This window comes from Eubalaena glacialis, chromosome 1 (assembly GCF_028564815.1).
Source record: "Eubalaena glacialis isolate mEubGla1 chromosome 1, mEubGla1.1.hap2.+ XY, whole genome shotgun sequence".
NCBI lineage: Eukaryota > Metazoa > Chordata > Mammalia > Artiodactyla > Balaenidae > Eubalaena > Eubalaena glacialis.
Genome location: NC_083716.1, coordinates 34,615,974 through 34,629,234, shown reverse-complemented (window position 1 = coordinate 34,629,234; position 13,261 = coordinate 34,615,974). Strand labels below are relative to the sequence as shown.

Below are 13,261 nucleotides of genomic sequence, written 5' to 3'. Positions count from 1 at the left end.
CTTGACATAATGGAATACTACTCAGCAGTAGAAAAGAAACTGATACATGCAGTGACATGGATAAATCTTAAAAGCATCATTCTAGGTGAAAAAATTCAGATACAACAAAGTTATGTATAGTATGATTTGTGTTATATGACATTTTTGAAAAGGCAAAACTATGGGATAGAATGGGATCCATGACAACGGGCCAGGGTTGGGCAGAGTGATTCACTATAGAGGGGCATAAAGGGAACTTTTTATGAGACAGAAATATTCTACATCTTGATTTTGGTGGTGGTTACACAAATGTCTACGTTCATCAAAACTCATCGGGCTCTGTATGTAAAAAGGGTTTTAATTTTGCTTTATGTAAATTATACCTCAGTAAATTTGACTTTAAAAACAAAGATAAAGAGAAGACCTCAAAAATACCCAGAGAGAAGAGATTATTCTCAAATAAACAAGACAGTGGAATATTTTCAATACTGAAGGAAAATAACCGTCTACCTGGGATTCTATATTCAGCGGAACAAGGGCAAAGATAGACATTTTCAGGCAAAGAAGAGGAGAGTTTGTTACCAAGACACCCTTACTAAAGAAAGGATATACTGCAGTCAAAAAGAAAGTGATGCCAAATGGAAGATATGAGATGCTAGAAGGAATGAATAGCAAGGAAAGTGTAAATATGTGGACAAATCTGTGTGGACTGTAGAAAATAATATTAATAAAATATTATGGACATTAAAACAAGATAGAGTTGAAATGCACAGTAACAATAGCATAAACATTAGAGTGCAATGGAAGTTAATGAAGTGAAACTGTTCTACAGTTTTGGAACTGTACAGAAAAGAGTAAAATTATTGATTAATTTTAGAGTTTGATTACTTAAGTATGCATAATGTAATTTCTGTAACCACTAAAAGAATAGAAGCAATATATACTTAAATATAATTTTTATTTTTTCTCTACATCTGTGTCTCAATTTCTGCCCTGCAAACTGGTTCATCTGTACCATTTTTCTAGGTTCCACATATATGTGTTAATATACGATATTTGTTTTTCTGACTTACTTCACTTTGTATGACAGTCTCTAGTTCCATCCATGTCTCTACGAATGACCCAATTTCATTCCTTTTTATGGCTGAGTAATATTCCATTGTATATATGTACCACATCTTCTTTATCTATTCGTCTGTCGATGAACATTTAGGTTGCTTTCATGAACTGGCTACTGTAAGTAGTGCAGCAATGAACATTGGGGTGCATCTGTCTTTTTCAATTATGGTTTTCTCTGGGTATATGCCCAGTAGTGGGATTGCTGGATCATATGGTAATTCTATTTTTAGTTTTTTAAGGAACTTCCATACTGTTCTCCATAGTGGCTGTATCAATTTACATTCCCACCAACAGTGCAAGAGGGTTCCCTTTTCTCCACACCCTCTCCAGCATTTGTTGTTTGTAGATTTTCTGATGATGCCCATTCTAACTGGTGTGAGGTGATACCTCATTGTAGTTTTGATTTGCATTTCTCTAATAGTTAGTGATGTTGAGCAGCTTTTCATGTGCTTCTTGGCCATCTGTATGTCTTCTTTGGAGAAATGTCTATTTAGGTCTTCTGCCCAGTTTTGGATTGGGTTGTTTGTTTTTTTAATATTGACCTGCATGAGCTGCTTATATATTTTGGAGATTAATCCTTTGTCCATTGATTCGTTTGCAAATATTTTCTCCCATTCTGAGGGTTGTCTTTTCATCTTGTTTATGGTTTCCTTTGCTGTGCAAAAGCTTTTAAGTTTCATTAGGTCCCATTTGTTTATTTTTGTTTTTATTTCCATTACTCTAGGAGGTGGATCAAAAAAGATCTTGCTGTGATTTATGTCAAAGAGTGTTCTTCCTATGTTTTCCTCTAAGAGTTTTATAGTGTCCGGTCTTACATTTAGGTCTCTAATCCATTTTGAGTTTATTTTTTTGTATGGTGTTAGGGAGTGTTCTCATTTCATTCCTTTACATGTAGCTGTCCAGTTTTCCCAGCACCACTTATTGAAGAGACTGTCTTTTCTCCATTGTATATCCTTGCCTCCTTTGTCATAGACTAGTTGACCATAGGTGCGTGGGTTTATCTCCAGGCTTTCTATCTTGTTCCATTGATCTAGGTTCCTGTTTTTGTGCCAGTACCATATTGTCTTGATTATTGTAGCTTTGTAGTATGGTCTTAAGTCAGGGAGTCTGATTCCTCCAGCTCCGTTTTTTTCCCTCAACACTGCTTTGGCTATTTGAGGTCTTTTGTGTCTCCATACACATTTTAAGATTTTTTGTTCTAGTTCTGTAAAAACTGCCATTGGTAATTTGATAGGGATTGCATTGAATTTGTAGATTGCTTTGGGTAGTATAGTCATTTTCACAATATTGATTCTTCCAATCCAAGAACATGGTATATCTCTTCATCTGTTGGTATCATCTTTAATTTCTTTCATCAGTGTCTTATAGTTTTCTGCACACAGGTCTTTTGTCTCCCTAGGTAGGTTTATTCCTAGGTATTTTATTCTTTTTGTTGCAATGGTAAATGGGAGAGTTTCCTTAATTTCTCTTTCAGATTTTTCTTCATTAGTGTGTAGGAATGCAAGAGATTTCTGTGCATTAATTTTGTATCCTGCAACTTTACCAGATTCATTGATTAGCTCTAGTAGTTTCCTGGTGGCATCTTTAGGATTCTCTATGTATAGTATCATGTCATCTGCAAACAGTGACAGTTTTACTTCTTCTTTTCCAATTTGTATTCCTTTTATTTCTTTTTCTTCTGTGATTGCCGTGGCTAGGACTTCCAAAACTATGTTGAATAATAGTGGTGAGAGTGGACATCCTTGCCTTGTTCCTGATCTTAGAGGAAATGCTTTCAGGTTTTCACCATTGAAAGTGATGTTTGCTGTGGGTTTGTCATATATGGCCTTTATTATGTTGAGGTAGGTTCCCTCTATGCCCACTTTCTGGAGAGTTTTTATCATAAATAGGTGTTGAATTTTGTCAAAAGCTTTTTCTGCATCTATTGAGATGATCATATGGTTTTTATTCTTCATTAATAATTAATTATTAATATGCTGTATCACATTGGTTGATTTGCATATATTGAAGAATCCTTGCGTCCCTGGGATAAATCCCACTTGATCATGGTATATGATCCTTTTAATGTGTTGTTGGATTTTGTTTGCTAGTATTTTGTTGAGGATTTTTGCATCTATATTCATCAGTGATATTGGTCTTTAATTTTCTTTTTTTGTAGTATCTTTGTCTGGTTTTGGTATCAGGGTGATGGTGGCCTCATAGAATGATTTTGGGAGTGTTCCTTCCTCTGCAATTTTTGGAAGAGTTTGAGAAGGATGGGTGTTAACTCTTCTCTAAATGTTTGATAGAATTCACCTGTGAAGCCATCTGGTCCTGGACTTTTGTTTGTTGGAAGATTTTTAATCACAGTTTCAATTTCATTACTTGTGATTGGTCTGTTCATATTTTCTATTTCTTCCTGGTTCAGTCTTGGAAGGTTATACCTTTCTAAGAATTTGTCCATTTCTTCCAGGTTGTCCATTTTATTGACATAGAGTTGCCTCTAGTAGTCTGTTAGGTTGCTTTGTATTTCTGCGGTGTCTGTTGTAACTTCTCCTTTTTCATTTCTAATTTTATTGATTTGAGTCCTCTCCCTCTTTTTCTTGATGAGTCTGGCTAATGGTTTATCAATTTTGTTTATCTTCTCAAAGAACCAGCTTTTAGTTTTATTGATCTTTGCTATTGTTTTCTTTGTTTCTATTGCATTTATTTCTGCTCTGATCTTTATTTCTTTCCTTCTGCTAACTTTGGGTTTTGGTTGTTCTTCTTTCTCTAGTTCCTTTAGGTGTAAGGTTAGATTGTTTATTTGAGATTTTTCTTGTTTCTTGAGGTAGGCTTGTATAGCTATAAACTTCCCTCTTAGAACCGCTTTTGCTGCATCCCATAGGTTTTGGATCATCGTGTTTTCATTGTCATTTGTCTTTAGGTATTTTTTGATTTCCTCTTTGATTTCTTTAGTGATCTCTTGGTTATTTAGTAACGTATTGTTTAGCCTCCATGCATTTGTGTTTTTTATGTTTTTTCCCCTGTAATTGATTTCTAATCTCATAGCGTTGTGGTCAGAAAAGATGCTTGATGTGATATCAATTTTCTTAAATTTACTGAGGCTTGATTTGTGACCCAAGATGTGATCTATCCTGGAGAATGTTCTGTGCGCACTTGAGAAGAAAGTGTAATCTGCTGTTTTTGGATGGAATGTCCTATAAATATCAATTAAATCTATCTGGTCTCTTGTGTCATTTAAAGCTTGTGTTTCCTTATTTATTTTCACTTTGGATGATCTGTCCACTGGTGTAAGTGAGGTGTTAAAGTCCCCCACTATTCTTGTGTTACTGTCGATTTCCTCTTTTATAGCTGTTAGCAGTTGCCTTATGTACTGAGGTGCTCCTGTGTTGGGTGCATATATATTTATAATTGTTATATCTTCTTCTTGGATTGATCCCTTGATCATTATGTAGTGTCCTTCCTTGTCTCTTGTAACATTCTTTATTTTAACGTCTATTTTATCTGATATGAGTATTGCTACTCCATCTTTTTTTTTGATTTCCATTTGCATGGAATATCTTTTTCCATCCCCTCACTTTCGGTCTGTATGTGTCCCTAGGTCTGAAGTGGGTTTCTTGTAGACAGCCTATATATGGGTCTTGTTTTTGTATCCATTCAGCAAGCCTGTGTCTTTTGGTTGGAGCATTTAATCCATTCACATTTAAAGTAATTATCGATATGTATGTTCCTATTGCCATTTTCTTAATTGTTTTGGTTATGTTTCCCACTTAGAGAAGTTCCTTTAGCATTTGTTGTAGAGCTGGTTTGGTGGTGCTGAATTCTCTTAGCTTTTGCTTGTCTGTAAAGCTTTTGATTTCTCCATCGAATCTGAATGAGATCCTTGCTGGGTAGAGTAATCTTGGTTGTAGGCTCTTCCCTTTCATCACTTTAACTATATCGTGCCACTCCCTTCTGGCTTGTAGAGTTTCTGCTGAGAAATCAGCTGTTAACCTTATGGGAGTTCCCTTGTATATTGTCATTTTTCCCTTGCTGCTTTCAATAATTTTTCTTTGTCTTTAATTTTTGCCAATTTGATTACTATGTGCCTCGATGTGTTTCTCCTTGGGCTTATCCTGTATGGGACTCTCTGCGCTTCCGGGACTTGGGTGGCTATTTCCTTTCCCATGTTAGGGAAGTTTTCAACTATAATCTCTTCAAATATTTTCTTGGGTCCTTTCTCTCTCTCTTCTCCTTCTGGGACCCCTATAATGTGAATGTTGTTGCGTTTAATGTTGTCCCAGAGGTCTCTTAGGCTGTCTTCATTTCTTTTCATTCTTTTTTCTTTATTCTGTTCCGCAGCAGTGAATTCCACCATCTGTCTTCCAGGTCACTTATCCGTTCTTCTACCTCAGTTATTCTGCTCTTGATTCCTTTGATTCTGCTATTGTTTTTCATTTCAGTTATTGTATTGTTCATCTCTGTTTGTTTGTTCTTTAATTATTCTAGGTCTTTGTTAAACATTTCTTTCATCTTCTCGATCTTTGCCTCCATTCTTTTTCCGAGGTCCTGGATCATCTTCTCTATCATTATTCTGAATTCTTTTTCTGGAAGGTTGCCTATCTCCACTTCATTTAGTTGTTTTTCTGGGGTTTTAGCTTGTTCCTTCATCTGGTACATAGCCCTCTGCCTTTTCATCTTGTCTATCTTTCTGTGAATGTGGTTTTTGTTCCACAGGCTGCAGGATTGTAGTTCTTCTTGCTTCTGCTGTCTTCTTGCTTCTTTCGTTCTTCTTGCTTCTGTTCTTCTTGCTTCTCTACTTAAATATAATTTTAAAAAGCTAGAATGATAAAAAAAATTTGTCTTAGAGCTGATAAAAAATGGTAATTTAAATCTATAAGTACTTGATAACATTGACTCAAGATATTTAAAGCAAAATTGCCACAACTTAAAGGATAAGTAAAAACATCTATAAGTATAGTGGATGCTTCAGTATCTTACCAGCCAGTAGACAGTATATCAGTAAGAATACAGAACATGCATAATAGGCTTATCTAATAGACTGTATAGAATTCTGTTTGGGAATTCCCTGAGGGTCCAGTGGTTAAGACTCAGTGCTTTCACTGCCATGGGCCCAGGTTCAATCCCTGGTCGGGGAACTAAGATCCCAGAAGCCACACAGTGCAGCCAAAAAAAAAAAAAAAAAAAAAGGAATTCTGTTTCAACACCTGTAGAAACAGTTTTTTAAGTACACATGGAACATTATAAAATGTGACTACATACTGTGTTATAAAGCAAGTATCAAGAAATATCAAACATTTGTGTCATGTAGACTATATTCTCTGATCATAGTGTTTTTAAGCCAAAAAATAATAACAGTCCCCTCCCTGAAAAAATCCAGATGTTTGAAATTTTTGATCACTTTTATGAAATATATAAAATATAATATTTGAACTTAATTGTTATATTTCATGTAATAAACTTTTATGAAATTCAAATGATCAAATATTTTCCTGTATACCTTTTGTTAAAATTATAAACAATAGGAAATCGTAGACCATTTTAAAGGAATTTGACTTTTATTATGAATCATATGAAAAGTCATTGGAGGGTTTTTAGCAAATGATATAATTATTTGATTACTGTTTGAAAACTATCATTCTGGCAGCTATCTGGAGAATAGACTGTAGAGATCAAGCCTGAAAGCTTGGAAGACTAGGTAGGAGAATGATGTAATTGTCCAAGTGAGAGATGATGGTAGCTCGAACTAGCCTGCTGAGAAGGAGGTTCTGAAATCATATTGACTTTTTAATTTGTTTATTGTTTGTTTCCTTTTGAATGCAAGTTCCATGAGGGGTAAGGACTTTTTGTTATTTACCATTGTATCCTGGTGCCTTAAAAATGTATGCAGCATATAGGAGACTCTCAATAAATATTTGTTAATAAATGTTGTACTGACTTGGAACTTACTTTTATGTTATTGATATTTATTGTTTTAAATTGATTTTTATTTTTCATTTAAAGCATGAAACAGTTGATGGCTATAGAAGATATTTCACTCAAATTGTAGGGTATGTATCTAATATGGCAATAAGTATTATTTTGATATTGTGTTACGTGTCAGAACTAATGATTTGGTATTTAGGTTTTAATTTTTTTTTAACTCATGTTATTTTGGTAATTACTGTTCTTAGGTTCTTTGTGGTGGAAGATCACATTTTACATGTGACCCAAGGATTAGTAACCAGGGCATACACTGATGAACTTTGGAACATGGCCCTCTCAAAGATAATTGCTGTCCTTAGAGCTCATTCAGTAAGTCAGACAATTTATGTTACTAAATTTTTAATTCAGTTACCTCAAGAACTTCTGAAATGCATAATGTCAGAAGAAAACTGTACCTCCATCAGTTCTGCATTTTTTTTTGGTAATTGCTCAGATTCGGAAGTAGTAATGACAGGCCTTTGTTTGTCTAGTAATATTACAACTGAGTGGGGCTTCCGAAGACACTTTTAGTCCAGCATTATAGAAGATGAAGAATTAAGCTGGTCTCATTAGTCTCAACTGACCTCTTCATTAGATCACTGAAAAGCACCATGAAGAAAGGGTTTTTAATTATCAGTCCAGATTCTTTGTTTCCAAAGTAAACTCCACCATTAAAACTCAGTAGAACTTGTTCTTTGATGTTTATAATTTGTTTGCAGTAATACAGTTATAAATTTCTTAAAAATATGCAGTTATCAGAATTTGAACTCATTTAGAATAATGACCCTTTAAGTAATGAGAATTATTTTTATGAACGAAGGTAAAATAAAATATTTTTATAATATGCCTTTTGTGGAAATAAAAATATGTGTTATAAAGACTATTGAAATTAATAATTTCTTAGTGTGGACTTTTTCTTAAGACAATTTTGGGAGTTTACTTTCAGTGAAATTTCCCCAAACTTAAAATTTTATAATCTATTATTTAAAATTTTATTATTGAGAATAGAGATTGAAAATATTTTGCAGGAAGATTATTAGTTTAAGTGATATTTAAATTATAAATACATTATATTTTTATTTATCAGGGACATAGATTTTGGATACAGTATTTGTCCAATGAACTACAACTTTTTCTAACATATTATAATAAAGAACAATACATTTTATCATGGTTTATATTCAGGCCAGCTATGAATATGTAATTTGATAGTGTGCTTCCTATTAATTCCATGGCATCAAGTATGAAATCATAATATATTAAATGCAACATATCACACTTAAAATCTTATTACATGCTATTAAGGGGACAAGAGTGAATTTCACTATCCCTTTGAAATTAATTATTTTTCTTTGGTGCATTACTAAGAAAATACTTAAATTGTCATTTCTTATATTAGAGAAGTATATTGATTGTATCTCTTTTATAATAGAATAAATAATTGAAAAGTAGAAATATATGGTCTATATATAAACCATTTTTTCAATTTGAAATAACTAGTTCCTTAAAATCTAAAGACTTCTGGAAATATAAGCATCATTGCTTTGATCAAAGTTTAGTGTGTACAAATTTCAGAAAAATTTCTTTTCATGTAAAACAGATACTTTAGTTATGTCATGTTATGATCTTTCCCTAAGAATTTTTTCGTGAATAGAGGAAGCCAGCTGTGGATCTAATAACCAAGACTTCAAATTTATTTTAAGTCAGGCAAATTAAGGGAGAAATTTTCAAGTTTTATTTCTTAGTTTTTAACCAAATGACTCTGGTGTGTGTTTGTTTGTTTGTGTTTCCACCCCCACTTACCTTTCATTCTCGCAGTCTTATTGCACTGATCCTGATCTTGTTCTGGAACTGAAGAATCTCATTGTAATATTTGCAGATACTTTGCAGGTGGGTGATAATCTAATATTCAATTAATGGCTATTTGAGCACTTAAAGCTATTCAAAACATAGACCACACTCATTTATTTTATTGTGGCTTAATGGTAGTAAATTAGTAGTAATCAAATGTTTACTTATGTATTGATATTCTCCTATTACTCAGGACTTTTCATACCACCTCCTTCCTGATTATGAAGCTTGGACAGAACTCAGGGAATATTACCATCTTTTAAAATATTGGTCATTCTGTTAGAGTAGATATAATATTTTTGCAGTTAAAAAAAAAAAAAATACACGGTGTAGTGGAAACAACCCTGAACTAGAAATTAGAAGATTAAAGTTCTGCCTGAGGAAAATGAACATGAGCTGTGGAATCACAAAGACCCGGAGTTTATATTCAACCTTTGCTATTGACTAATTTTATGTCTACAGCTTTTCTAAACTTTAGATCCTCGTTTGTGAAAATGAGTTTGTTAATTACTAGTTTTCAGAATTGTTTTGAGTTTTAAATGTGATACTGTATATGAAAACACATACTAGTGTGAAAGCTGTGTGTACTCATTTTCTTCCTAATTTCAGGTGTACTGTGACTGTAAGCAAATCACTTTACTTCTTTGAGTTTTGGGTTTTGTTTTTCTTTTTAAAATAAGGTTAAAACTGAATTATCTTAAAACTCAATGTCTTTGTGGTTTTCAGTACCAAGTTTTAAACTTGTCCCTCCTCCTTGATCACAGATGATAAAGAATTGATTGCATTTGTTTTTCATGCTTAAATTTATGGGATTTTTATGGTTGGAATAACTTTTTTGTGAAATATAGACCAGCATTTTCCAAAGTGTGATAATAGATGTTACTTAAAAAGAGTTCTGTGGTCAAAAATGTTTAGAAAATGCTGAGTGAAGTAAAACAGATTTTTCCACTAAAAGCCTGTCTCAGAGCAAATTTACACCATACATTTCCAAAAGGAAGGTGATTATGCAGCATTTTCCCAACATATTTGACACGTAAATCTTTTTTCCCCTTAGAGAATCTTTTAGATCTAGAGCTTCATATAAAATGCTTTGGGAAATGCTAAATTGTTGGCTTTATCACAGGAGTCTTTCCATCCTAGAATAATAATTGTTTATTTTATTCTTGAACCTAAGGAGAAGATACCACAAGCTCCTTAGTAAATTATTTTATTGCCTTACATCTTTATTAGTTTGTATGGCTTATACTATAATACCAAAATAATTTGGGGTTTTTTTGCTTTCGTAAATTTTGTGACTAATGTACCTGTAATACTGATCTCTCTGCAAGAAAACTTAGGAAGTTTTATTAAAGACTGCCTTAATATCTGGGGCCTATGTCTAAGTAACTTGAGGGAGCTTTGCTATCCTTAATGACTTAAAGCATTGCTACTCAAAATATGGTCCAGGGAATCACAGGTCTGCAAATCGTTTGTTATGGATCCATAATGAAAAGAAACTTTTGTCAGAATGTAAATCAACTATGTCACTAAGTACAAAATTTAGCTCAGTTGGCTGTTTTTTTTTTTTTTGGTAACAAGACTTTCTTGATATCAGTATCAGCATTGATTTATATTCTGGTGCAAGCTCCTTACCTCTTTTTTAAAAACCATACAAACTGTTCTTGAGTTGGCACTTTGAGTACAACTGTAGATTCAGTTGTAGATTGAGTATTTGATGTGTTTCCAAGGAACTCTGCAGAGAATCAAGGAGTAATAGACAACATTCAAATAATAGAAGCATTAGAAAAGCAACAGTGATGGGTGCATAAACCCTTGTAAATATACCTTTCTCATCCTACTGCTTTGAAATAAAGTTAAGGAAAACGAACCAGTTCTTCTTACTTATTCAGAAATCCTGCAGTATTTTCATTTCACTGAATAGTGACAGGCTGATTATTAGGGTAATCTCATACTGAATTAATAAATACTGGCTTTTCAAGTTATACTTAATAATTGAAGAATTGAGGAAGGTCTTTTCTTTTTTAAAAAAATTTATTTATTTATATTTATTTATTTATTTGGCTGTGTCTGGCCTTAGTTGCGGCACACGGGATCTTCGTTGTGGCATGTGGGATCTTTTGTTGCGGCGTGCAGGCTTCTGTCTAGTTGTGGCACGCAGGCTCAGTAGTTGCAGCACGCGGGCTCTATAGTTGTGGCATGCGGGCTCAGTAGTTGCTGCATGCGGGCTCTCTAGTTGTGGCACGCAGGCTCCAGAGCGTGCAGGCTTAGTTGCCCTGCGGCATGTGGGATCTTAGTTCCCTGATCAGGGATCGAACCCGCATCCCCTGCATTGGAAGGCAGATTCTTACCACTGGACCACCAGGGGAATCCTGAGGAAGGTCTTTTCTAATTAACTAATTAAAGAATATTGCACAATATTTTGCTTTTAAAATTGGCACTTTGCCAACTTAAGGACATTTTTCTTTAAAAAATGTAATTATTTCATCATTTAAAACAAAGCTGACTAAACAATAAATTAAAAAAAAAAAACACCAGCATGTTCATAGTTCTGCTTACTGCCTATTAAGCAAATAAAAAGCAAGCATTTATTGATTCGTTCATTAACATTTTTTTGAGCACCCACTATGTGCTAGCAGCTAGATGATATATACAATGATAGATATAAAAATCAGTAGAACAGTAGGGACATAAAGATTCTTGGCTTCAAGAAATTCACACTTTAGTTGTAAACAAATAAGATGTATAATAAGACATACTAATTTAGTAATATATTAAAGAGCTTTGGGCTCATAGAAGATAGAATGATAACTTTGATTCCAGGTACACAGAAAGTTGAAATGTGTGCTGGATTTTGAAGGAAATGTGAGTTCAGCAAGTAGATATGAAGGAAGAGGCATTAATGGCAGACAAAATAGCATGTGTCAATTACAGGTAGAGGTATGGTATGGTGAGCATGAGACTGGCTGAGCAGCTTAATGGTGTTAGAAACTGTAGTGTTTGAGTGTAAGCAAAGAAGGGCAGAGAGTGGTAATGAAACTGATAAGGTAGTTTGAGCCAGATTGTGGCATGTCTTGTGAGGTTTTAGTAAGCTTTCTATAGGGGAATGGCATGATCAGATGTGTACTTTCAGATGATAATTTTAAGAGTTGGGCAATAGATTGAGTTGAAAGAGACGGATGGTTGGAATTTCAGTTTAGGAAGCTCTTACAGTGGTCTAGGCAAGAGATGTTAAGGACCTGAAGTAAAACAGTGATACGGGGGCTTCCTTGGTGGTGCAGTGGTTAAGAATCCACCTGCCAATGCAGGGGATACGGGTTCAAACCCTGCTCTGGGAAGATCCCACATGCCGCGGAGCAACTAAGCCCGTGCGCCACAACTACTGAGCCCACGTGCCACAACTACTGAGCCCACGTGCCACAACTACTGAAGCCCGCACGCCTAGAGCCTGTGCTCTGCAACAAGACAAGCCACCGCAATGAGAAGCCCGTGCACTGCAACGGAGAGTAGCCCTCACTCGCCGCAACTAGAGAAAGCCCATGCCCAGCAACAAAGACCCAACACAGCCAAAAATAAATAAATAAAATAAATAAATTTAATAAAATAAAACAACAAAACAGTGATACTGGGAAGATTTCTGGAAGAAAGAAAGGTAGTAAATGATAGAGAAGAATGATAGGTTTGAATGAGATTTGTAAAGGAGGTAAAATCAAAAGAATTTGATGACTGATCAGATGTGTTTGTTTTGAGGGCATTTAGATGACTTTCAGGTTTCTTTCCTGATAAATTGGATTGGTGATAGAGCTATTAACAGGGATAGGAAATAGGAAGAACACTTGGTTTAGTCTGAAAGGGAAGAGATAAGTTAACTTTAATGTGCCTGTTGGCAAACTGACTAGAGATGTCTAATTGCTGTTGGAATTAAATATTTAGAATTTATAGAGGTCTAGCTAGAGATACAGATTGAGAATAATCAGAGAAAGTAGTGTTTGAAGTCAATCAACTTGAAATTGCCCTAGAGAGCTAGAAGAAAAGATTGAAGGATAGAGATAGAGGAAAAAAGGAATCCAGAAGGATTACTCATAGATAAAAGGAGAACAAGGAGAGAGAGTGGTGTTATATAATTCAAAACAGAAGAGTTTCAAGAAACAGAGGTAAGTGGAGTGAGAGATCATGGAATTTTATATTCAGGAGATTCTCTGTGACATTGCTAAGAGCAGTTTCAATAAAGGAATAGGAGTGGGAGTTAGATTGTAGTAGGTTTGGCTGTGGAAGGAGTGACACAGGAAATTGAGGGAAGGCTTTTATGTTTTCTTTAGTTGTTCTTGGTTTAAAGATGGGAGGCAATTTAGCATGTTTATTTAATGAA

At 34.4% G+C, this 13,261-nt stretch overlaps 1 protein-coding gene across 1 annotated transcript in view; it reads left to right on the top strand.

Annotated features, from left to right (window-relative positions):
- EXOC6 (exocyst complex component 6) overlaps positions 1-13,261 on the top strand; it is a 198,422-nt gene that overhangs the window by 74,207 nt on the left and 110,954 nt on the right. The window contains exons 10-12 of the mRNA XM_061195100.1: positions 7,084-7,130; positions 7,254-7,374; positions 8,863-8,934. Of these exons, the coding sequence (XP_061051083.1) occupies positions 7,084-7,130; positions 7,254-7,374; positions 8,863-8,934 (240 nt within the window). The remainder of the gene's footprint in view (positions 1-7,083; positions 7,131-7,253; positions 7,375-8,862; positions 8,935-13,261) is intronic.